This window comes from Scomber japonicus, chromosome 15, assembly GCF_027409825.1.
Source record: "Scomber japonicus isolate fScoJap1 chromosome 15, fScoJap1.pri, whole genome shotgun sequence".
Taxonomy (NCBI): Eukaryota; Metazoa; Chordata; class Actinopteri; order Scombriformes; family Scombridae; genus Scomber; species Scomber japonicus.
Window position 1 is genome coordinate 4002730 of NC_070592.1, and position 25924 is coordinate 4028653.

At 36.9% G+C, this 25924-nt stretch overlaps 1 protein-coding gene across 1 annotated transcript in view; it reads left to right on the top strand.

Moving 5' to 3' along the window:
- Positions 1 to 10868: 10868 nt before the first annotated feature.
- Positions 10869 to 25924, top strand: part of LOC128374690 (class I histocompatibility antigen, Gogo-B*0201 alpha chain-like) — a 34496-nt gene continuing 19440 nt past the window's right edge. Inside the window, exons 1-2 of the mRNA XM_053334947.1 lie at positions 10869 to 11003; positions 13326 to 13598. Of these exons, the coding sequence (XP_053190922.1) occupies positions 10949 to 11003; positions 13326 to 13598 (328 nt within the window). The 5' untranslated portion in view covers positions 10869 to 10948. The remainder of the gene's footprint in view (positions 11004 to 13325; positions 13599 to 25924) is intronic.

The following is a 25924-nucleotide window of genomic DNA, read 5'->3' on the forward strand; positions in this document are numbered from 1 at the left end:
GGTCTAGAGACATTTGCCAGGTTGTGGTCCCCATTAGGATAGAAAAACGTGTACACTCACACACACATCTGTAGCCCATCAAACACCTGTAGCCCATCACACACACACGCGCGCGCGCACCTGCAGCCCATCAAACTCACACACACACACACACACACATATCTGTAGCCCATCACACACACATACCTGTTTTTACTACCCCGTGGGTTCCACCCTTTCTAAAGGGTCTAGAGACATTTGCCAGGCTGTGGTCCCCATTAGGATAGAAAAACATGTACACACACACTCACACACACATCTGTAGCCCATCAAACACCTGCAGCCCATCAAACTCTCACACACACACACACACTCACACATATCTGTAGCCCATCAAACACCTGCAGCCCATCAATCTCTCTCTCTCTCTCTCTCTCACACACACACATACACACACACACACACATCTGTAGCCCATCAAACTCACACACACACATACCTGTTTTTACTACCCCGTGGGTTCCACCCTTTCTAAAGGGTCTAGAGACATTTGCCAGGTCGTGGTCCCCATCAGGATAGAAAAACGTGTATACTCATACACACATCTGTAGCCCATCAAACACCTGCAGCCCATCAAACTCACACACACATATACACACACGCACACACACATATCTGTAGCCCATCACACACACACGCGCACCTGCAGCCCATCAAACTCACACACACACACATCTGTAGCCCATCAAACACACACACACATACACGCACACACACACATATCTGTAGCCCATCAAACTCACACACACATACACACACACACACACACACATATCTGTAGCCCATCAAACACACACACACATACACACACACACACACATACACGCACCTGCAGCCCATCACACACACACACATACACACACACACACACACACGCACCTGCAGCCCATCACACACACATACCTGTTTTTACTACCCCGTGGGTTCCACCCATGTCTAGAGACATTTGCCAGGTTGTGGTCCCCATTAGGATAGAAAAACGCATACACACACACACACACACACACACATCTGTAACCCATCAAACACCTGCAACCCATCAAACTCACACACACACACACACACACACACACACACACACACACACACACACATCTGTAGCCCATCACACACACATACCTGTTTTTACTACCCCGTGGGTTCCACCCTTTCTAGAGGGTCTAGAGACATTTGCCAGGCTGTGGTCCCCATTAGGATAGAAAAACATGTACACACACACTCACACACACATCTGTAGCCCATCAAACACCTGCAGCCCATCAAACTCACACACACATATACACACACGCACACACACATATCTGTAGCCCATCACACACACACGCGCACCTGCAGCCCATCAAACTCACACACACACACATCTGTAGCCCATCAAACACACACACACACATCTGTAACCCATCAAACACCTGCAACCCATCAAACTCACACACACACATCTGCAGCCCATCACACACACATACCTGTTTTTACTACCCCGTGGGTTCCACCCTTTCTAAAGGGTCTAGAGACATTTGCCAGGTCGTGGTCCCCATCAGGATAGAAAAACACGTACACACACACACATCTGTAGCCCATCAAACACCTGCAGCCTATCAATCTCTCTCTCTCTCTCTCTCTCTCTCACACACACACACACACACACACACACACACATCTGTAGCCCATCAAACACACACACACATACACGCACACACACACATATCTGTAGCCCATCAAACTCACACACACATACACACACACACACACATATCTGTAGCCCATCAAACACACACACACATACACACACACACACGCACCTGCAGCCCATCACACACACATACCTGTTTTTACTACCCCGTGGGTTCCACCCATGTCTAGAGACATTTGCCAGGTTGTGGTCCCCATTAGGATAGAAAAACGCATACACACACACACACACACACACACACATCTGTAACCCATCAAACACCTGCAACCCATCAAACTCACACACACACACACACACACACACACACATCTGTAGCCCATCACACACACATACCTGTTTTTACTACCCCGTGGGTTCCACCCTTTCTAAAGGGTCTAGAGACATTTGCCAGGCTGTGGTCCCCATTAGGATAGAAAAACATGTACACACACACTCACACACACATCTGTAGCCCATCAAACACCTGCAACCCATCAAACTCACACACACACACACACACACACACACACACACATATCTGTAGCCCATCAAACACCTGCAGCCCATCAATCTCTCCCTCTCTCTCTCACACACACACATACACACACATACACACACACATCTGTAGCCCATCAAACACCTGCAGCCCATCAAACTCTCTCACACACACACACACACACATCTGCAGCCCATCGAACACACACACACACACACATATCTGTAGCCCATCACACACATATACCTGTTTTTACTACCCCGTGGGTTCCACCCTTTCTAAAGGGTCTAGAGACATTTGCCAGGTTGTGGTCCCTATCAGGATAGAAAAACGTGTACACTCACACACACATCTGTAGCCCATCAAACACCTGCAGCCCATCAAACAAACACACGCACACACGCACACACACACACACACACACACACACACAGTACAGGTTATTGTAGGTCAAAGTACTTCACAGTTGATTGACAAGCTGATAACAAGACAGAACAAGTGACAACATGAAGAAAAGGAACAAAAACAAAGAACAAATTACAAAGAAAAAGAAAAAAATGAGACTTAATCTAAAGCAGAAATAATGATAATGAATTAAATATTCAATTTTAGTTCATTTTTGATATATGTAAACTCCAATTCCATTCAGAATAAGACATTATGATTTCAATTGTCAGAGACTGTGTGTTCATGACTCGTTCGACAGCTCTGAGCTACATTTCATTCATACCTCAGAGAAAATATGAGCTGACGAAAGCTGCAAAGCACAAATCTGTTCGTACCTTTGCTTTGTACGTGAGGCCCAGCGTCTCCAGCAAATCCCACAAACACTCCTGCACATTACAGTATGTACATATTACTTTATTTAAATACAGTATATTTATTATATCCTGATTCTTCATCTTTTATATTTCTATTTCTAATCGTTACTTGTCACTTTTGTCTCTCAGCACAGCCGTTTAATAGCACACAGCATTGCATTTCACTACACATATAAACCTTTAAACCAGAGGTGTCAAACTCATTTTCATTCAAGGGCCACATGCAGACCAATTTGATCTCATGTGGGCCGGATCATTAAAAAGATGGAAGGAAGGAAGGAAGGAAGGAAGGAAAGAAGGAAAGACAGACAGACAACAGGAAAGAGGTAAGAAAGGTAGGAAGGACAGACAGAAAGAAGGAAGGAAAGAAAGAAGGACTGATGGGAGAAATGGAGGAAGGAAGGAAGGAAGGACAGATGGGAGAAATGGAGGAAGGAAGAAAGGGAGGAAGGACAGATGGAAGGAAGAAAGGAAAAAAGGAAGGTAGGAAGGACAGATGGAAGGAAGGCCAGCAGGAAGAAAGGAAGGAAGGAATGAAAAAAAAGGAAGGTAGGGAGGAAGGACAGAAGGAAGAAAGGAAGGAAGGAAAAGAACACAGAAAGGAAAGTGGGCCAGATTGCACCCCTTGGTGGGCCGGATCTGGCCCACGGGCCACATGTTTGACACCCCTACTTTAAATCCTTGAATGTGTTCAAATTTTCAGTCACTTTGTGTGTTTTTAAAGCTTTAGTACTTCCGTCAAAACACAAATACTAGCATCGTCAAGTATTAAAATAGCCTGAAAGTCGATAATGAAATCACCACCCAGACAAGTACACATCGTTTGTGGTGTAATTGGTTTTTTAGAGTGACTGACTGGTTCATCAATGAGAAGATCCCTCAAAAAAACACCACCAGACTCCCTGAATGACATTCTTTCAGGTGTGTCTGCGTTTACCCAGCGAGACGACCTTCTTGGCGACCACGATGACAAAAGAAACCACAAACTGCTCTGGTCCGTCTCTCTTTCTCTCTCCTCACAAACATCTTAATGATTTGGATTGCCTCCCCAATCAAGCCGTGATAATTACGACACTCGGAGCCTCGGCGCCGGAGTGGCCCGAGGTTTCTCAGCTGAAAGAATGAAGGTTAGGAGGGTTGACGCAAATGTTAGCTTGCGTCAGAGGGGCGAGGGGCTAATGGACGGAGGTGGATGGAGAGAGATGGAGGGAGGGCAGTTTTTAAAAAGGTCAGAGGCGACGAATTTTGGAGAAGATACCTCAAGTTGAACCGTGGCACAAGGTAAGAAAACACTGATGCTAAAAACTTTATTTCTCATTCTCATTTTTGCACTTTTAAGGAAACGTTTCTTACAGCATGTAGTCAAGAAGTTGGTCAGTGATGCAAATTTTGCAGATGTGAGATGTTACATGGCTCCTATTTGTTAAAAATGCTGCTGCTGCAAAGTTTTATAATTATTATTATTATTATTGTTCAACACATTTTTTGACTTAATTGGAGAAGGAAGGCGCACTTCAACAATGGGATTATCCATGGACCGCCAAAAATAATGATCCAGTGAGCATGTTCCAAAAATATAAAAAAAGGCAGCATATTTTAAATTTCATAGCCAAGAAAGATAAAATATTAACGTTTAACTTCTTTATTTGGCTCACACCACAATAGAAATAAGCTTTTTAGCACAGATAATTCTTCAGAGTGTTTTAAATGTTAGTATTTTGTCCTTTTGTGTAGGAAATTTGCTTGACATTATTTAAATTATTTAAAGACCTATATGTGCAAAATCTTCTCCTCTGCATTGATTTGTTGGGACTTTTTGCACCTCAGTATTATGCTATGAGTGTGAGTCTCATTTTGGGAGGCATATCTTCTTTAAATTCTGATTTAAAGATTTAACCATTCTTTTGAGACTTAACATGCTCTGGTTTTGGTTATTTTTAAGATGTTTTTAGTATTTCTGAGAAAAGTCTAATGCTTTGCTGACAATGACAACAAAAACTCATCCAGTATAAGCCATTTTTCATTCACTTTTTTCATTCCAAGTTTTTAGAGCCATCATTTTTCTTCTTGCAGTTTCACTCATTTTTTCTGTATTTTACATTTTGTATTTTCCTGGTCTTTAATTTGCACATTGTAAAAATATGATAGGTATGACTGCCAGGAAAATACTTAATCTCTCTTACAGATAATCAGACACTCACTAGTGAAGTTGTATACTTTTGGATGTGTTTCTTAGCAGACATCTTCAAAACTACACACCGCATTTCATTGACATTTTGTGGAACGATAACAATACTACTACTATTACTAATAATAATTGGTTACTTTATATGTGTAGCACCTTTCATGCAATGCCCAACGTGCCACATTTAAAATAAAGGTCTAGCTTTAAGTAGTACACTCAACACAAAAGCAACTATCTGCAAAATCTTGTAAAACTATACAAATTAATCCTCTTATATCATTTTATTATCTTGAGCCTGTTTGTTGTATAATTTGCTGATAAAGCAGTGCATCAATGGATTATACCAGAGGGCCATGAAAACAGAAAGCTGCATCAGATTCCTTGTGGGACACTTCAGTAACTTTGAAAAGAAAGTGGAAAATCTGTGAGTTCTTGTTGGGACATGAAATGAAAAGCAGTTGCTGATATATGAAGATGCAGGTTATTTTAAGGCTTTACAGGAAAGCATAATATAAAGATACAGGTAGCCAGTGCAGTGATCTCTTTGTTTTTATATTGGACAAATCCTGGCTGCAGAAATCTGAATTAACTGATTATCTTAATGAGTTTTTTGGGACCCCCAAGAAACGGCTATGTAGGTTTTGATATGCATTAGGATCTAGTAGCACCATAATAATAACAATAATAATAATTTTGGACATAGGTGAAAATCTGAAAAGCTGGACCTGTTTTGCACCTTCTTTTATTCTAAGACTTTAGGTGCTATCACTGCATGTTTTGAGTAATTTCTCTTCTGTAAATATCTTTCATTTTCACACTGTGATAATAATGTCATTAATTCTCTCTTACGCTGTCTCATGAGCTACAGTATTGTGAGTTATACTTAAATGATGATAAAATCAGGATGGTAAAAAGCAAAGAAACAACTAATAAAAATATGAAATAACCTTTTTTCCATCTTGAATTGTTTCTCTCACCAGATGAGACTTTCTTTGCATCCCGGAGTCTCACAGCTCACCCTCCTCTCCCTCGCCCTCCTCTGCTCCATCCCATTGGCCGTCACATCATACCCCCACTCCCCAACTCCCTTCCTGCCCACCATGGACACACCTGAGCTGGAATCTGCCCTGTTGCAGCTCCAGTCTGCCTTGGAGGAGCCGAAGAATAACAGGCATGTCTATCCTGAAGCCTGGGCTATGTGGCCCGAAGACCAACCCGCCCTGATGGAGCCCAGAGAAGCAGAGGAGGCGCTGTTGAGGGCCCAGAGAGGAGACCCAATGGCCCCGCCGCTGTTGCCCTTCCCCGGGGGTTACTTGATGGAGACCATGCACTATCAGGAGGGAGGTGAGGGCAGGGACGGGGGGAAGAGGAACGAAGCTCTGACCTCCATCGCTGGAGGGCTCCAGGCTGTCAGCAGAGAGAAAGGGGGATTCGGCTTTCGCTTTGGGAGGAAGAGGTGGACTGATGGAGGGATGAAGGGAGGGGGAGCACAGAGGAGTGGAACTGAAGATGGAGGGGGGAAAGAGGAGTTAAAGTGGAGATGAGAAGAGGATGAATTCAGTAAACATATAAAGGCGGTGATACACTCAGCAATGTCATGGCAACCAAATGTTGCTTGAAAAGTTGCCCAGTGGATCACTGCCTGTAAAGATAAGACGCAGTACAAGATGAAGGGAAGATCGCACAAGTTTGAGGAACATATGAAAGAACAGAAAGGCAGATTTTAATTAATGTTCAGATCAACATTCAACATGATAAAAACAAACATCTAAATGAAAGAAAACGGTGTTGAGTAGGCTTATATTAATCCAACACGGCAAACAATTAGTCTGCAAAGTCTCATGATGTGACTCAGAAAGCAGTGAGAGTTGTTTTATATTTCATGTATGAATGTACAGAGAGACAAACGGCAAGCAGCAGTCAAATACAAACTGTAATAATATATGTATATAGTCATAATATTATGTAGGCCTTTGCACATGTTTTAATTTGTTGGCTTGAGTATAAGCAATGAATAAAGAGTGATAAGGGTTGGTTTTTTGATTCCTTCATACTGTTTCTTCATACATTATTTGCACATTATTAAATTAGTGTATCGTAAATCACAGCTGTTTTAAATCAGTGTTTTCTATGTTTTTAGGAAGCCAGTGTGGATTGGATGAATCTCACTACAATCATTTTACTTTTAAAGGAGAGCAGAAGCATTATGACCAAACATAGACCTTTATTTCAGTAGACTGGAGTCATTGGAAATACACCAATGCTTGTGTCAGCTTGCACCTTCTTCATGGTTTTGAGGTATGAGTATTTATAGCTGCAGTCACCACAGGTATGTTGATCAGTTTCTTTTTGGCAGTGAGTACATAACTCTCGGGCCTCTGGGAGCACCAACGCCTTCTCACAGACTTCATTATTATTCTCTTCAATAAGCACTGGTGGGTGAAGGAACACAATGTAGTTTTATTTGTCCAGTTTTAGAGATGTTTGTCTCTTAGCTGTCTACTGGCACTCCTAAACACATTTCATGTTTCACAAAGCTCCAAAAAACCCAACAAAAAACAAAAACAATAAAACAACAATAATAATGTACCTTTGACTCCATTTCCTTAATTTTGAACATTTTCATTGGAATTACTTGTACCACAAAAAAACTATTATCTGCATTTTATAACAATACTTTACAATATATGATTCCACTGAAAGGTGAAACAATATTAGGGTTTAATTATTGCTCAGCTCTATAAGACACCACAGGTTAGGTTATAAAGATGTTTTTCATACTTGAGGATTTCAGTGAAGTGTATGAAGAGTTAAAGAGATCTCATTTGATCTTCTAAATATTTGGAGTAAACATTAGAAGTGAAACACTTCTTCTGCTTCACATATGTTAAAATAAAAGTATCAATACAGGAATGTAAAAATGTTCCAAGTAAAAGTCCTGCAAGAAATATCATATGTAAGCAAAAGTACATGATGTAGTTGAAGTATTACAGTAAAAGTACATAAGTATTCATTCAGCAGATAAATCTGAGGGGTCGTTAGATCATTAATGGGAGAGGAAAGACGAAAAATAAAGTTCTGATACACAAATCTGATTGAAATGAAAGCATGTGAGAAGTTTAGAGGGGAAAAAAATCAGTATTTGGTGGAGCTGTTAACAACTCATAGACATCTGAAATGTGAGTCAACTACACACTGCTTTTTGGTTTCATCTTTAACAATGTGTTGTATTTTAAAAGCTTGTTATATTATCCATTGTGTCAAATCTTCATCTGAAAAGTAACTAAAGCTGTTAAATAAATGTAGTGGAGTAGAAAGTACAATATTTCCCTCTGAGATGTAGAAAGTAGCATCACATGGAAATATTCAAGCATTTCAAAATTAACTTAAGTAAATGTAATTACCTTTACACAATTATTTACAGTTTAAATAGGAAGTTTCTACCACATATGAAAAACATATTCATACATCACGTATGATATAAAATTATCTTTATTTAGTCCAGGAGGTATTTTATGTTTCTAAACTCATATACATACAGTATCCATAGATCCCTGTCACTCCTGGACTGTCAGGAGCAAAACCTGTGTAGTTTAAATCTGCCTAGCAACAAGCTCTGAATTATTTGATTGGATGTAACGGCACTGCAAAACCTCTGTAGCTTAAATCTGCCTAGCAACAAGCTCTGAATGATTTTTGATTGGATGTAACGGCACTACATAAAACCCACCCCTCCCCCTGCACAGTTTCCTCCTCTTATCTGAAGTTATGAGGCACTTTTCAATCCTGGCCCGACCAACAACCCCGTCTCAATGTCTCAGCAGTTAGATTTTTGATGAGACAGGTCAAATATACAGAGCACTACAGTTACCTGTTTCATCAAATGCTGCCCCTCTTACCTGTTTCTGTCCAATCTAATACATTTATATCCTAAAATATGTCCGTTAAATACAGTTTATGAGTGTTGGTGTAAATGATCTGCAGCAGCCAGTAACCTGCTTCATATTAAAAAGTGTAAAATCATCAACAACCTAAAAAAAGTACAATTATTCTTATTCTTATAAGTTGATTATGATTAGAGCTGCAGCAATGAATTGATTAATGGATTAACTGCCAACTGTTAAATTGAATATCTAGTATATATAACTAGTTTTATAATGATTGTTTTGCATCATTTTTTTTAAAGAGAAAAATCTGACAAATCTTGACAGTAAACTTGAATTTGTTTTAGTTGTGCAGAACACTAAACATTTGAGGATGTTATCTTTGGCTTTGATAACCAATAATCAATATTTTTCACCATTTTGACACATTTAATAGATTAAACAAGTCAAACAAGTCAGTTAATTGAGTAACTATATAATTGATCCTCATCAAAAATCTTAATCCCATAGATTTTCCAGACTCTTGGTTTTGTACAATAATAAACATTTGAGGATGTCATTTTGGGCTTTGATCACCAATCAAATGTCAGATAATCAAGAATCAATAATGAAAATACTATTTAGTAGCAGCCCTAGTTATAGCTTATTGTTATATCAGTGTGTAACTATGTAATTAGTCAAAAATCTTAAACCCATAGACTATGTTAATGTGTAATATTAGCAAAGTCCAAAGTTTGATAATGATTAATCGATTAATGATTAAACTTCTTAAATCTGACTAATCTGACAGTACACTTAAATAGCTTTAAACTGAACACCCAAAAATATGTTTTAGCCTTTTCTTTTTTTTTTTGTAAGTAAAAATAGTTAAATGGTTAAAAGGTTGCTTGTTGCTTCTCTAAAGTGAGTATGTGAAGCATTTCTTTGTTACACATTATAGTTAATTAAGTTTATGATGGAGTTTGAACTGTTGATAAGATAAAGGGAGACACTTGAAGAAAAACATCTCACCATCAACTCAAGAAAACAAGAACTTATAACATATTTTTCCACAGTTTTCTGACGTTTGTATAGACAACATGATGAAGTGATTATCCTCAGTATGTTTTCAGATGTAACTACATAGTAATATAATATCTGTCAGGCGGCCTTGTTGATTACTTCTCGTCAGTCTGGCCTGTATTGCAGTCCTATTGCGTAAGTTAGAGGCGGGTCACCTGACATTCAACTTGATCCCAAAGATAACAGGTGACAAATAACCAGGTAGTCTCCATCATGGTGCGTTCACTGACCCTTGTCTGTAAAAGTTTCAAGCCAACGTACAACGAATTACCTGAGGAAGTAGAGTCTGTTTTATGTCACCTGTGTGGTTTTCTACTAGAAAGCATTTGAAAATCCAGTTATTGTAGATGTAGTCATCTAGTTCTGGTTGGTAGTAGTATTAGTTGTAATCACACTTAATGATTTTGTCATTTTGGCATCCACAAATGTCCTTTTTGTGTGTCAGTTTAATTTTTAAAACAGTTATAATTCGGCTGCCTTTTGACTTATAAAGTTGGGGTCAAGTTGGTGTGTTTTTCATTAAGAACACAGTTTGAAGCCCTGGTTATTGTTGTATATATATATATGACTGTTGTTTTAAGATAGCCATCTGGAAGTGCTAAAGTAGGACACTTGACTGTAACGTGAACGCAACACAAGTCCCTACCTTACAAGCAGCACCTGTACTCACCTGGCAGAGCAGTCATACCAGGGAACCAGGAAGAGAGTTTTTCACCGCGGAGTCAAAACACGGTCTAATACTCGGTTTACCTGAAGTTTAGAAACATAAACGGAGTCTTTTTAGTGGAGAAGATGTTTCTCTTCGCAGTTTTCGTCCTTTTGGGGACGGGACTGACAGTAAACAGCGGTAAGAGAAAGTTGTTTTTATACATTAATGCGACTCGGGTTGAAAACGAAAGTAAAATATTCCCAGGTGTGACGCCTTTAATTATCAGATTTCTGTTGATTATTTGAGTTTAATTTATTCATATAGACGGACAGTTTTTCAGTTTTTGTAACGTATTCATATTCCATAACCTTATTACATTAAAACGGATGTGATAAAATTGATTAACTATTGTAAAATCTTTAGTTGTTGTCTGTGTGTGTTGATGTATTAAGATAAGATGGTGGGTTGACTTGAATGTAGACACAAGTTGGATTATTTTTCTGTTTCCGATACTTGAAAATATATAAAGACATAATAAATAAACAGACATAAATAAAGACATCATCATAACTATAAATAATAGTTTTTAAAATTATAGAGTACCCTGCTGACTCAAATAACTGACCTTTTTTTGTTTTAAGTTATTAGAAAAGTAAAAAACTAACAGTATAAAACCTAAAAACTAAAGAAGAATTTAAAAAGAAAGAAAAAGGAGCAGATAACCACATAAAGTTTGATATTTGTGCTTGAAAAGAAAACTAAATCAATTAGCAGATTATCAAAATTTGCCCATCAGATTATTGGAATAATTATTGTAACGATAAACATAATCAGTCTACGTATAAAGTGGAGTAAATTAAAGAAAGTACAGTGTGTTACAGCAGGTTTATCATCGGTATCAAAAAAGCTTGGCGTATGTTGGCACATAGTCAAAACAGAAGAGAGCAGGTACTGGGCTGAAAGTGAGCCAGTAAAGGTGGAGTAAAGAGATAAAATAACTCCAATGTCCACAAAACATTTACTGCACCAAAGTGATGTTTGAAGCATTACTGCTCTTAAAAAGACTTAGTGGATTTTGATCAAGTCACCTCAAATCTTTTTGTTTTAGTATTACGTTGGTAAATGCCAATCTCAATTTTTCATAAACTCAAGCTGATGTTCTCTACATGTCTCTACATGTCCAACTAACAATCCAAAAGTTGAAGTTTCTTGATTAATTAAAGAAAGAAAAATAGATAACTCAGATTGTTGGAATAATTTGGCAGCAGCTGTAATCAACATAAAATGAAGTTGAGCGAGTTAAAGACTCATAAACAACCGTCCGTTTCCTCATTCTTGCTGTACTTCAAACTATAATAGATCTCTTGGAGGCTGTTCCTTCAGATTGGCCTTGTTTCAGTGGGCAATCCCCTAATATTTCAAGACTTATTGGCTGGTTAGTTACAACTTGTTACGACACTTTATCCCTAAGAATCATAATGGAGTTATTCATTAACAGGTTCCTCGCTTCATGTGTGTGACTGTAAAATGTAGATCTTTTAAAAGCTCATTATTACAGTTTTGTGTTTAGCTCAGTGTTAATAATGATACATAAAACATCTTTCTCAGATCTGGAACTCAAACATTTAAATATAGGTTATATTTATTTCTGTATGTTTAAAATAGTTTAATCAGATATTCTAAAATAATAAATCAGAGCTTCAACAATTAACTGTCAGAAAGTAGATTTTCAACTTTTTTCATAGTTGAGTCATAGTTGAGTTTTTCTTTGTCTATAAAGTGTTTGAAAATTGTGGAAAATCTTTGCATGAAGTCAAGGTGAAGCCTTTAAATATTTTGATTTTAAATATTTTTGATATTTAATGTATGATGATATAAATCAGCTCGCCGCCTACAAATTCTTGCATTTAAGGATCTGGATCCAGCAAATTTCTTGGCATTTTTGCTTGAAAAGTAAATTCAAATAATTGCCAATTAATTCTCTGATTCATTAGTCGATTAATTGACTAGTTATTGTAGTACTACACTATTATACTGCAAAGTTTAATGAGTTATTTGTCTATCTGTTTTCATATGAAAGGTTTTTATTGAAAACAATCTATATATATTGAGATAGATAACTTTGAAATAAAACTGTTAACTCCCAAGATTCAAAACACAATGATGCAAAAAATACAAAATCTCATCCAGTACTGTTGGGAAAAACTTTATAGAATGAAAATGATAAAAAATATTGAACACAAGTTGACATACATTTTATTGGCAAAGGCTCTCATTTCAAACTTCTCTGTTCAACATCATTTCCATTTTATTCTTCATGATAATAATGATGCATATTCTATAATCTCCTTGAATTTATTGATTGGTGGTTGTTGTCTGAGTGTGTGTATGTGCTTCATACATGTGGCTAAACATTCTGATTGATGGTAGTAAATAGATAGGTAAGTCAGATCTGCTGGAGTTTATCTAACCCTAACCCTGTAATATGTCTGTCTGTCTTTTTCTCTCTGTGACTCTCAGAGATTCACTCCCTCACGTACATCTACACCGCCTTCTCCAAACCTGTCGGACTTCCGGGCATCCATGAGTTCACAGCTATGGGTCAGATGGATGGCAGGCTGATCGACTACTATGACAGTGATGTCCAGAAAAAAGTTTCCAAGCAGGACTGGATGAAAGACCGACTTCCTCCAGACTACTGGGAGAAAGGCACACAGTCCCGCCAAAGCAAGCAGCAGTGGTTCAAAGTCAACATCGACATCCTGAAGAAACGAATGAATCAGACCGACGATGGTAAGATCCATGAAATGTGTCAGACTGGGAGTTTTTGATGACTCAGTAATTAACTCTATGAAATTAAAAACTCAAATTCTCCAGAAAGCTCCAGTTTTATTTTCAGGAACAAGTGATGACTTCAAATGTGCTTAAATGATTTTTAATTGTAATTATTTGCTGCATTTTTCCTTGTCTTTATTCTTTGTCATTTATTTCACTGTCACTCCTCTTTAGATCGTCATGTTCTTCAGTGGATGCACGGCTGTCAGGGTGAAACGGGGCCTAATGGCACATTAAAGTTTGTCCGTGGCGTGGACATGTACAACTATGACGGACGAGACTTCCTGTCCTTTGATGACACCAACTCAGTGTGGGTTGCTGCCACTGATATAGCAGTCCCAACCAAGAGAAAGTGGGATGAAGTCCAGGTCCTAAAAGAATACACCAAAGGCTACCTGGAGAACGAGTGTATCGACTGGTTGAACAAGTTCAGGGCATATGGGGAAAAACAGCTGGTATCTGCCTGTATGTATGACAGAAAATGATTTCTGTATTTTTATATTAAATATTATAGAAGTGGCTTTAAATAACAAATGCAGAAATACTTCAGCTTCAGTTCCAACAAACACAAGATATCAAATATTGATTGAATATGTATTTGACAGGTTTAAATAACTGATGTAGCCTTCTTGTTTTTCATGAGCTACTTGTTTCAAATACTGGAAGTGCTGAGTCTGTACTATTAAGCTGATTATCTTAAATAATGAATATGATGTAAATTAAAGTCTGAGCAGGAGATTTTGAAACTGAACCTGACTTAACTGTTAATATGTCAAGTTACTGAAGGCTTTAACATTCATTAGTTACAGCTGATAGCTGCAGACATACTGTCTTAGCTACAGTATAAACTGTAAATAAGAAGCCTGTTCCCCGTCTGCTGTGCAAATCCAGGTACTTTGCCAACCTGGAACCAAATACAAACGAGAACCAGCTATTAGAACCAAACCTTCATAAACACCATATTCAATAACAACCTTGATCTTCAAATCTCTGAAAATAGTTTGGAAAAAAAGACAAACAATAAAATTAAGTGTGTTGTAGCAGTAGTGTGTTTATGTTGCATCAGTCTGTTTTTACTTTAGTTAAATTAAATATATGAATTGTCTCTATTTGTTGTAGTAGTTGTAGCAATAGATTCTATTGGATCAGTTTATTATGAGGATGGTACAAACATTACCACATGTTTGGTTTATATCATAATACGTTATAATCTCCCTTCAAACATTAACTATCTTAACGTTTTCTCTTTCCAGCTCCACCAGTTGTGCACGTGTTTGCTAAGAACAAAGGGTCAATCGTCATGTTGACCTGCCTGGCCACAGGTTTCTACCCAAAAGACATCATCCTTAACATCAGAAGGAACGGCCGCATTGTGACTAAAGAGGACGGGTTGGAGTCCTCAGGCGTTCGACCAAATGAAGACGACACCTTCCAGAGAAGAGACAGTGTGGAGATTTTAAAGAGTGACATTTCTGATTTCACATGTGAAGTCATTCACAGAGCATCTGGTGTGTCTGTTGAGAAGCCTTGGGGTAAGAAACTTTCTTATTTCAGTTTGCAGTTCGTCACAGTGCAACAAAGTTGATTGGGGCAAAAATGCAAACAGTCAGATGATCAGAGAGTTTATAACCAAACCAATGTCAGAAAATGAGATCCTAGTTGTATTAAATCAGATAGTCTTTATTTAATCAGTTATGTGTCATATTGGAGCAGACCTTTTTCTATTATCTCAGGGTGTAAAGCAGTAAGAGTCTGCCTCAAAAGCTGCTGACTGTTAAGTTACTTCATCAGTGGAGGAGATTATTATATTCAAAATGTGTTCAGATGTTTGACTTTATTGAAGATGGGGTGGATTCACTGTTAGCATCACAGTTAGTAGCTACAAGAGAAAAAACACAACATTAACTGGTAAGAACAGAGTTTTTTTTTTAAAAAACTCTGGACATTTTAGTAGGAATATTCTTTGAATCTTTACATAGTTTTTAAATTTTCTTAAATTTTATTTTGTGTAATTTTAAATTGCATTTTTATCACTTTGATCACATTATCACTGATTATCACATCTACATTTTATTACCATGCATCAACAATGAGAGTCACATGAAGCTAAATATTAATGCTGTTAAAAATGAACTGAATGTGAAACTAATGTAAATGTTTTCTGTGTTTTAGATCATACATGTGTTGATGATAACATCAACAACAACAACAACAAAATCATCGGCATTATTTTTGGGGTGATTGGGGGCTTGCTCTTTGTTGGCGCAATCGTGACTGTAGTGCTGGTGGTGTTGAAGAAAAAAGGGAAATTTGGTAAGTACAACATATAATCATTGTGTTTTCTCCACAACAAGGATTTGAGTGGGATATATTTTTCTTATATTTTATTTTCTGTCCTTTAAAAGAAAATATATAAAACATTTGACTTCTCAAAAGAAGTAAATCTATTACGAAAAGAAAAAGATTTTTCTTGCAAATATTTGAAATGCTTTTATTTATTTATTTTCTATTTCTTTAAACTGATTTAAAGAGTAACCACACACTCAAACTCTGCTGGCTCTGTTCAGCTCAGCATATTTCAAAGATGCAGCAGAGGAATGCACAGGTTGACTGTAGGGGGCGTCATGGCATCGTAGCTACGTAGTGAGCAGGCGGGAGGTATGAGAGCGGATTAAGACTGACCACCGCTCAGTTAAGTGTGAATAGATGTGGAGTTAGTAGTCAGAAATAACTGGCCATGAAGAGCTGCTGTCAGACTCTGTGTTGGAAACAGAGTCATGAAACTTGAGCAGACTGTAAAATCAGACCAAGATCAGACAGATATTACAATGTTTCCTGCTTTATGCCAGGAAGATGAAAGGCTATGTTTAATCATTGTCGATTATCTGGTGCAAAGATCTATTATTTTATGATCATGGACATCATGAGGTGTTCATAGGTCACACTGAATAGCAGTCCTGTCAATCATTTTATAGGACATTTGTGCTGGGAGCTGCCCTGAGGTGTTGAGTTTCTACTCGCATAAAATATCTGCTCCCTCCTTCATATATATTAAATATAAATATATTTTCTTTGAGAATTCCATTTAAAAACCACTATGACGTAACACAAGTTCACAAAGAAGATTTCCATTTGCGTTTTAAAGTACCTGCTGCATTTCCTCTTATTCTAGGAAGAAATCCACTGAAACACAACGTTTTCATTTGGAGTTAAATTGATTCATTAATATCAGCCAAATTTGAAAAAATGAATTTTTTCCATGATTTGTTCCTTGACCCTGCAATAAACTGCAGTATGAAGGTGCAGTCATAGCAGGTCACAAAAGTTCAGCCTCTTTACTGTCTTCTATATTTTTTGTCATGCTAGTGTTATGTTACCATGGTAACTGTATGTTAGTATGCTAATATGATTTACCTTACCAACTAGGGTTGGGCAATGTATAAGCAAATATCATGAAAAACTAGATATATGTTCATCATCAGAGATTTTAACCTACCATCTATACCAAGGTGTCTGTTATTAAAATTGAAACTTTAGAAAATGTTAAATATATTTCTTATTGTCAACAAGTAAAACTAATACAGTGGTGAGTCTGTCTCTCTAGCTCTCAACCTGAAACGTGTTGCTTCCTACTAAAGATGTAAATCTTAAAAACTGCTGATAAATAGTCTATGAAATATAGTTTCATGTTTAAAAAGTTAATTTGTCACTGTAGTTTTTAGGAAGTATACTTAGGAAGAGGAAATAGTGTATTGGTTGGGGACTATTTTTAGCTCTAAAGGGAGATGTCAGTCAGTACAGTGATGTGACTCATTGATCATTGAGCTGCAACAGAGGAATAAAATATATCACACAATACTTGTTAGTATAATAAATAAATCAAAAACAGTCCAGAAAGCACAGATAGGATATAAGCAGGTGTCTGGACACATTAACACATATCTTGATGGACTTTCTTTTCTTCACAGGATCCAAAGAATCTCTCGACAGCGGCTCTTCTGCTTCTGGTGGTTTAGGTAAGCATCTTTCTTTTACTGACTGAAAGCTGCAGCACACAGGTTCATACTTTTCAGTTTCATCAGTTTGATCAGTTTGTTGTTGTCTTCACTGTTTTTGTGCTAATCTAATCCTTTTAATTAGTCCTACTCAAGCTGGAAACTCTGTACATGAATAATAGTTGGTTTAGCTATTTTCGCAGTTTTTGTATGTGTGGGTTAACTTTGTGTTTATTGGCAGATATAGGGCCTACTGAAGTTGTTCCCTTAAGTAAGTTTTTTTTTTTTTGGATTCTTTTAAAGTTTGAAATGTTAAATGTATTTGTGCTGACTGTATTGACTCATATTAAAAGACTGTCAGTAAATCAAACCATAAATTAAGTCAGTTCTGTCTGTAAACTCTGAATTATGAACTTCATGCTGTCCTCAGTTAAAGAATGAATATGTACATTTGGAATTTTAATAAGTCCATCTGTGAAATAGTACATATATATATATATATATATATATTAATGTTGTCTTTATTTACAGACCCTGCTCCGCCAACTGCAGTCATCACTCTCCAAGGTAACTACTTTCTTTGTTTCCCATCAGAAAAATAGTGACTGAGTCTTTAAAGGATAGTTCACAATTTTTAAGTGTCTTCAAACAGCAGTCAAGTGTCCATATGAACCGTTCATACTGACTATTAAAAGATATTCTTCAAATGTGTTTTCAATGTAAGAGATGGAGGTTAAAATCACAGCTTCCAGTCATTTAGTGTAAACGTGTATTTCAAAGTGAGGTAGATGCCTTTTCTTTAAAGTGTTTTTTTTTTTTTTTTTTTTTTTTTTTTTGAAAATTTATATCAGACCCAAATCTTTGTACTTGTCTGGAGAGGATCTTTAAGAAACTAAACTTTGATTTAGCTGCTGAAGGCAAACGGTACTCTGAAGACCGAATAAAAACTAAAATGAAGCAGAAGTTTGATGAATATGCATCATCAGACCTGCTGTATGTAAGTGAGGCAAACACACATTAATCAAAAGAAAAGAACCTGAAAATAAACCATCAGTGTTTATTTTGAAGTCTTGGTTTTCATGAACAAATACAATGAAGACTTACCTACGTACCTTTGTTCTTCCTGTGTGTTCAGGAGTCACTTGTTCATCAGTAATGATACTTTATGAAACTCAACTCAAACTTTGGAAGGTTCATGAGATGGACTTTGTCACAGATTTAGGATTTTTTGGGGAACAGAATTGGTTGTTGGATCATTTCTTCCTCACACATGATGTTGACAGAGCTGAGAATATTATAACATGATATAAAACATTAATATATTACATCAAAGCAGATTATATAGTCTCTAATTTTGTGTGTGTTTGTGTGTGTGTGTGTGTGTGTGTGTGTGTGTGTATGTATGTCTTTAGTTTGTGTTCTACTCTCAGTGATTAAATCAATTAAAAGAAGTCAGAAAGCACAGATTGGATATAAACAGTTATTACAGACCTTGATGGATTTTCTTTTCTTTACAGGGTCCAAGGAGTCTGTGATCGACTTTGGCTCTGGAGGCACATCTGGTAAATATCTTCTGTTGATTATTATTTAGTATCAGGTTTCTGCTGTTACAACCTCAAGTGGAAGTAAAATTTAAAATCTAGTATCTTCATGGCTAAATATAACTAGAGGTGACTCCGAAAATATCATAAATGCATCTTAGCCACACAAGATATGCAGAAAGTAGCATTACTATGTTTATTGACAGTAACACATCTGATCATTCTTGCACACAACGGTTCAGCAAAGGGCTTCTTTGATCTGTTTGTAAGATCTTCCTCAGTAATGATACTTTATGAAACTCAACTCAAACTTTGGAAGGTTCATAAGATGGATTTTGTCACAGATTTAGGATTTTTGGGGAAAAGAATTGGTTGTTGGATCATTTCTTCCTCAAACATGATGTTGACAGAGCTGAGAATATTATAACATGATATAAAACATTAATATATTACATCAAAGCAGATTATATAGTCTCTAATTGTGTGTGTGTGTGTGTGTGTGTGTGTGTGTGTGTGTGTGTGTGTGTATGTCTTTAGTTTCTATTCTACTCTCTGTGATTAAATCAATTAAAAGAAGTCAGAAAGCACAGATTAGATATAAACAGTTATTACAGACCTTGATGGATTTTCTTTTCTTTACAGGATCCATGGGTTCTATGATCAACTTTGGTAAATATCTTCTGTTGATTATTATTTAGTATAAGGTTTCTGCTTTTACAACCTCAAGTGGAAGTAAAATTTAAAATCTAGTATCTTCATGGCTAAATATTACTAGAGGTGACTCAGAAAATATCATAAATGCATCTTAGCCACACAAGATAAGCAGAAAAGTAGCATTACTATGTTTATTGTCTTATGAACAAAATTGGTTGTTGGATCATTTCTTCCTCAAACATGATGTTGACAGAGCTGAGAATATTATAACATGATGATGCTGAGTCTGTACTATTAAGCTGATTATCTTAAATAATTAATATGATATAAATTAAAGTCTAAGCAGGAGATTTTGACAACTGAACCTGTTAATATGTAAAGTTACTGAAGGCTTTAACATTCATTAGTTACAGCTGATAGCTGCAGACATACAGTCTTAGCTACATTATAAACTGTAAATAAGAAGCCTGTTCCCCGTCTGCTGTGTGAACTTTTCTTTGCTAATAAAAAAGTTCAGTCCTGTAGTTCAGCAAATCCAGGTACTTTGCCAACCTGGAACCAAATACAAAAGAGAACCAGCTATTAGAACCAAACCTTCATAAACACCATATTCAATAACAACCATGATCTTCAAATCTCTGAAAACAGTTTGGAAAAAGACCAAAAATATATTTATGTTGCTAAGTTCAGTGTGACCACTATGTTTTTACTTAAGTTATAATTAAATATATTCATTTTCACTATTTAATGTAGTAGTTGTAGCAATAGATTTTATTTGTTCAGTTTATTTTGGCACAAACATTATCACATGTGGTTTATATCATAATGTGTTATAGCTACCATGCAAACATTAACTAACTTAACGTTTTCTCTTTCCAGCTCCACCAAAAGTGTACGTCTATGCTGAGAACAGCAGAATTGAGTCAAACCTCATGTTGACCTGCCTGGCCACAGGTTTCTACCCAAAAGACATCACCCTCAACATCAAAAGGAACGACCGCATTCTGACTGAAGAGGACGGGTTGTTCTCCTCAGGCGTTCGTCCAAATGAAGATGACACCTTCCAGAGAGGAGACAGTGTGGAGATTTTAAAGAGTGACATCTCTTCTTACAAATGTGAAGTCATTCACAAAGCATCCAACGTACATGTTAAGAAGACTTGGGGTAAGAAACTTTCTTATTTCAGTTTACCTGCTGTATGTAAGTGAGGCAAACACACATTAATCAAAAGAAAAGAACCTGAAAATAAACCATCAGTGTTTATTTTGAAGTCTTGGTTTTCATGAACAAATACAATGAAGACTTACCTACGTACCTTTGTTCTTCCTGTGTGTTCAGGAGTCACTTGTTCATCTTTGATTTGTTTGTAAGATCTTCATCAGTAATGATACTTTATGAAACTCAAGTCAAACTTTGGAAGGTTCCTAAGATGGATTTTGTCACAGATTTAGGATTTTTGGGGGAAAAGAATTGGTTGTTGGATCATTTCTTCCTCACACAGGATGTTGACAGAGCTGAGAATATTATAACATGATATAAAACATTAACATATTACATCAAAGCAGATTATATAGTCTCTAATTTTGTGTGTGTGTGTGTGTGTGTGTGTGTGTGTGTGTGTGTGTGTGTGTGTGATCCCAAAAATCCTCAATGATGAAGATGTGGCCAAACCTCTCCTGGATGGTAAGAGTTTTCTTGTTGGCAGACATGATGTTAGCTGCTGAGCTACATGACTTTGTACAGATCCAGATGTGCAGCGTTACATAATGAAATACTGTATTAATAACCAGACATTGACTCAGGTCCTGATTCTTAACATTATTTTGAAGCATTTTGTCTTTAGTTTCTATTCTACTCTCTGTGATTAAATCAATTAAAAGAAGTCAGAAAGCACAGATTGGATACAAACAGTTATTACAGACCTTGATGGATTTTCTTTTCTTTACAGGATCCATGGAGTCTGTGAACAGCGGTGACTCTGGAAACTCCTCTGGTAAATATCTTCTGTTGATTATTATTTAACATCAGGTTTCTGCTTTTGCAGAAGAGATGCAAAATGTAAAATCTAGTATCTTAATGGCTAAATATTACTAGAGGTGACTCCGAAAATATCATAAATGCATCTTAGCCACACAAGACATGCAGAAAGTAGCATTACTATGTTTATTGACAGTAACACATCTGATCATTCTTGCACACAACGGTTCAGCAAAGGGCTCCGGAAACGTTACTCTGAAGACCGAATAAAAACTAAAATGAAGCAGAAGTTTGATGAATATGCATCATTGAGTATCAGATCATCAGTAATGATACTTTATGAAACTCAACTCAAACTTTGGAAGGTTCATAAGATGGATTTTGTCACAGATTTAGGATTTTTGGGGGAACAAAATTGGTTGTTGGATCATTTCTTCCTCAAACATGATGTTGACAGAGCTGAGAATATTATAACATGATGATGCTGAGTCTGTACTATTAAGCTGATTATCTTAAATAATTAATATGATATAAATTAAAGTCTAAGCAGGAGATTTTGACAACTGAACCTGTTAATGTGTAAAGTTATTGAAGGCTTTAACATTCATTAGTTACAGCTGATAGCTGCAGACATACAGTCTTAGCTACAGTATAAACTGTAAATAAGAAGCCTGTTCCCCGTCTGCTGTGTGAACTTTTCTTTGCTAATAAAAAAGTTCAGTCCTGTAGTTCAGCAAATCCAGGTACTTTGCCAACCTGGAACCAAATACAAAAGAGAACCAGCTATTAGAACCAAACCTTCATAAACACCATATTCGATAACAACCATGATCTTCAAATCTCTGAAAACAGTTTGGAAAAAGTCCAAAAATATGTTTATGTTGCTAAGTTCAGTGTGACCACTATGTTTTTACTTAAGTTATAATTAAATATATTCATTTTCACTATTTAATGTAGTAGTTGTAGCAATAGATTTTATTTGTTCAGTTTATTTTGGCACAAACATTATCACATGTGGTTTATATCATAATGTATTGTAGCTACCATGCAAACATTAACTAACTTAACGTTTTCTCTTTCCAGCTCCACCAAAAGTGTACGTCTATGCTAAGAACACCAGAATTGAGTCAAACCTCATGTTGAGCTGCCTGGCCACAGGTTTCTACACAAAAGACATCATCCTCATCATCAAAAAGAACGGCCGCATTCTGACTAAAGAGGACGGGTTGATCTCCTCAGGCGTTCGTCCAAATGAAGACCACACCTTCCAGAGAGGAGACAGTGTGGAGATTTTAAAGAGTGACATCTCTTCTTACAAATGTGAAGTCATTCACAAAGCATCCAACGTACATGTTAAGAAGACTTGGGGTAAGAAACTTTCTTATTTCAGTTTACCTGCTGTATGTAAGTGAGGCAAACACACATTAATCAAAAGAAAAGAACCTGAAAATAAACCATCAGTGTTTATTTTGAAGTCTTGGTTTTCATGAACAAATACAATGAAGACTTACCTACGTACCTTTGTTCTTCCTGTGTGTTCAGGAGTCACTTGTTCATCTTTGATTTGTTTGTAAGATCTTCATCAGTAATGATACTTTATGAAACTCAAGTCAAACTTTGGAAGGTTCATAAGATGGATTTTGTCACAGATTTAGGATTTTTGGGGGAACAGAATTGGTTGTTGGATCATTTCTTCCTCACACATGATGTTGACAGAGCTGAGAATATTATAACATGATATAAAACATTAACATATTACATCAAAGCAGATTATATAGTCTCTAATTTTGTGTGTGTGTGTGTGTGTGTGTGTGTGTGTGTGTGTGTGTGTGTGTGTGGTGTGGTGTGTGTGCGTGTGTGTGTCTCAATGATCCCAAAAGTCCCCAATGACAAAGATGTGAAAAAACCTCTCCTGGATGGTGAGAAGAAAAAGAAAGGTAAGAGTTTTCTTCTTGGCAGACATGATGTTAGCTGCTGAGCTACATGACTTTGTACAGATCCAGATGTGCAGCGTTACATAATGAAATACTGTATTAATACCAGATGTTTTATTCTTGATTGTCTCACCTTGTTATTAATATGAATAAGGTTTATCATTGTTGTATCTAAATGAATAACATAAATAGTTGTGTGAATGTAGATTTAAAGATGATAACAGTGATGTTAGGAGATGCTGGTGTTAATGATGTGATGGGAAACCATAAAAACATTAAGTTAATATCTGAAATTAATCTACTATTTATCATCATTTTAAACATAAAGAAGCTTTTTCTCTACAGACATTGATTCAGGTCCTGATTCTTAACAGTATTTTGAAGCATTTTGTCTTTAGTTTGTGTTCTACTCTCAGTGATTAAATACATTAAAAGAAGTCAGAAAGCACAGATTAGATATAAACAGTTATTACAGACTTTGATGGATTTTCTTTTCTTTACAGGGTCCAAGGAGTCTGTGAACAGCAGTGACTCTGGAAACTCGACTGGTAAGTTTCTTCTGTTGATTATTATTTAACATCAGGTTTCTGCTTTTGCAGAAGAGATGCATTGAAAATGTAAAATCCAGTATCTTCATGGCTAAATATTACTAGAGGTGACTGAGAATGCAGTAGTACTATAAAGACACTGCTCTGTGGTCATTATGTGTCAGCAGTGATCCTAAAGTATGGGGGGCAGTCTATTGTTTCATATTACTGAGGAGACTGTTTTGATAGGGGGGAAGATTTGTGGAACGTCATGTGGAGACTCAGGAAGGAAATTAGAAAAGTGTTAACTGTAAGAAACTAAATGTTTAACCTTTTTAAAAGAAATTTCCTTGAAATCTGAAAGTACTCATTAATCAAAGCTACACTCCTCAAGCAAATGTTAAATGCTACAGTAGATCTATGCAGGAAGGTAAGAATAAGTGTTTCTTCTTCATGATGTTTTTACTTGATGATGAATCTTTTGAAATCATGTTTCAAACAAAAACAAAAAAACTATAGCATCTCTGTACCTGTCTGGAGAGGATCTTTAAAACTGTTAACTTGGATTTAGCTGCTGGAGGAAACGTTACTCTGAAGACCGAATAAAATCTAAAATGAAGCAGAAGTTTGATGAATATGCATCATTGTGTATCAGACCTGCTGTATGTAAGTGAGGCAAACACACATTAATCAAAAGAAAAGAACCTGAAAATAAACCATCAGTGTTTATTTTTAAGTCTATAGATTTTCATGAATCGATTGTCATTTGTCACAGATTTAAGGTGTTTTGTTCCCCTCTCTCTCTCACACACACACATACACACACACACACACACACTCACACACACAATGTTGACAGACCTGGGACTAGGGATGTATATCGTTAGGATTTTATCATAGACTGTATATAAGAAATGGACGTAACATCCGTGACATCACCCATTGGTTTGTGGACTGCTGCTCGGAAGCCAATAGTATCGAATCTAGGCAGCGCCATCTTGAAAATTTCAGGTGCATGCCGGGAAAAAAAGAACACGGATTCTACTTATATGGGCATGAGGCGGAGTCATGGACGGAAGTATGGGCGGGACCAACGGCGGAGCGGGGAGGCTGCGATTGGTTGCGAGGGCTGGATCTCAAGGACATTGGTCAATCAACCTGTCAATCACAACGTAGCCACCTAGCCTGCTTTATCGTCAAATATAAAATCAGAGAGGCCAAAATTTCACAAATGAACACCATACTGCATTGAAGAAGGCTTTAAACTAGCGATTGAGACCATAAACACATTTTGAAAACGTTTACTGAGGTTAGAAATCAAGTGAGAAGTTGGTGAATTCTCCATTAACTTGTATAGAGCCGGAAGTCTTTTTGAACACAAAACGATTGCCCCCTGGTGGCCTTTTGATAGAATGCAGCTCTAAATTACTTCCGCATTGGCTTCTTTTCAGAGGACAGGAACTCCCCGCCTGGATTTTATCGATACCGATACCGATAAGGAGTATCGGTATCGGTATTTATCGGTACTCTTAATGATACTACAACATGTAAAATTGATGCTGTATCCTCCTGAGTTAATGACAATACACGTAACAATTCATACTCTTACCGTGACTCGACGATGTCGAAGCAGGAATGCAACCGGGTGCCGTGACG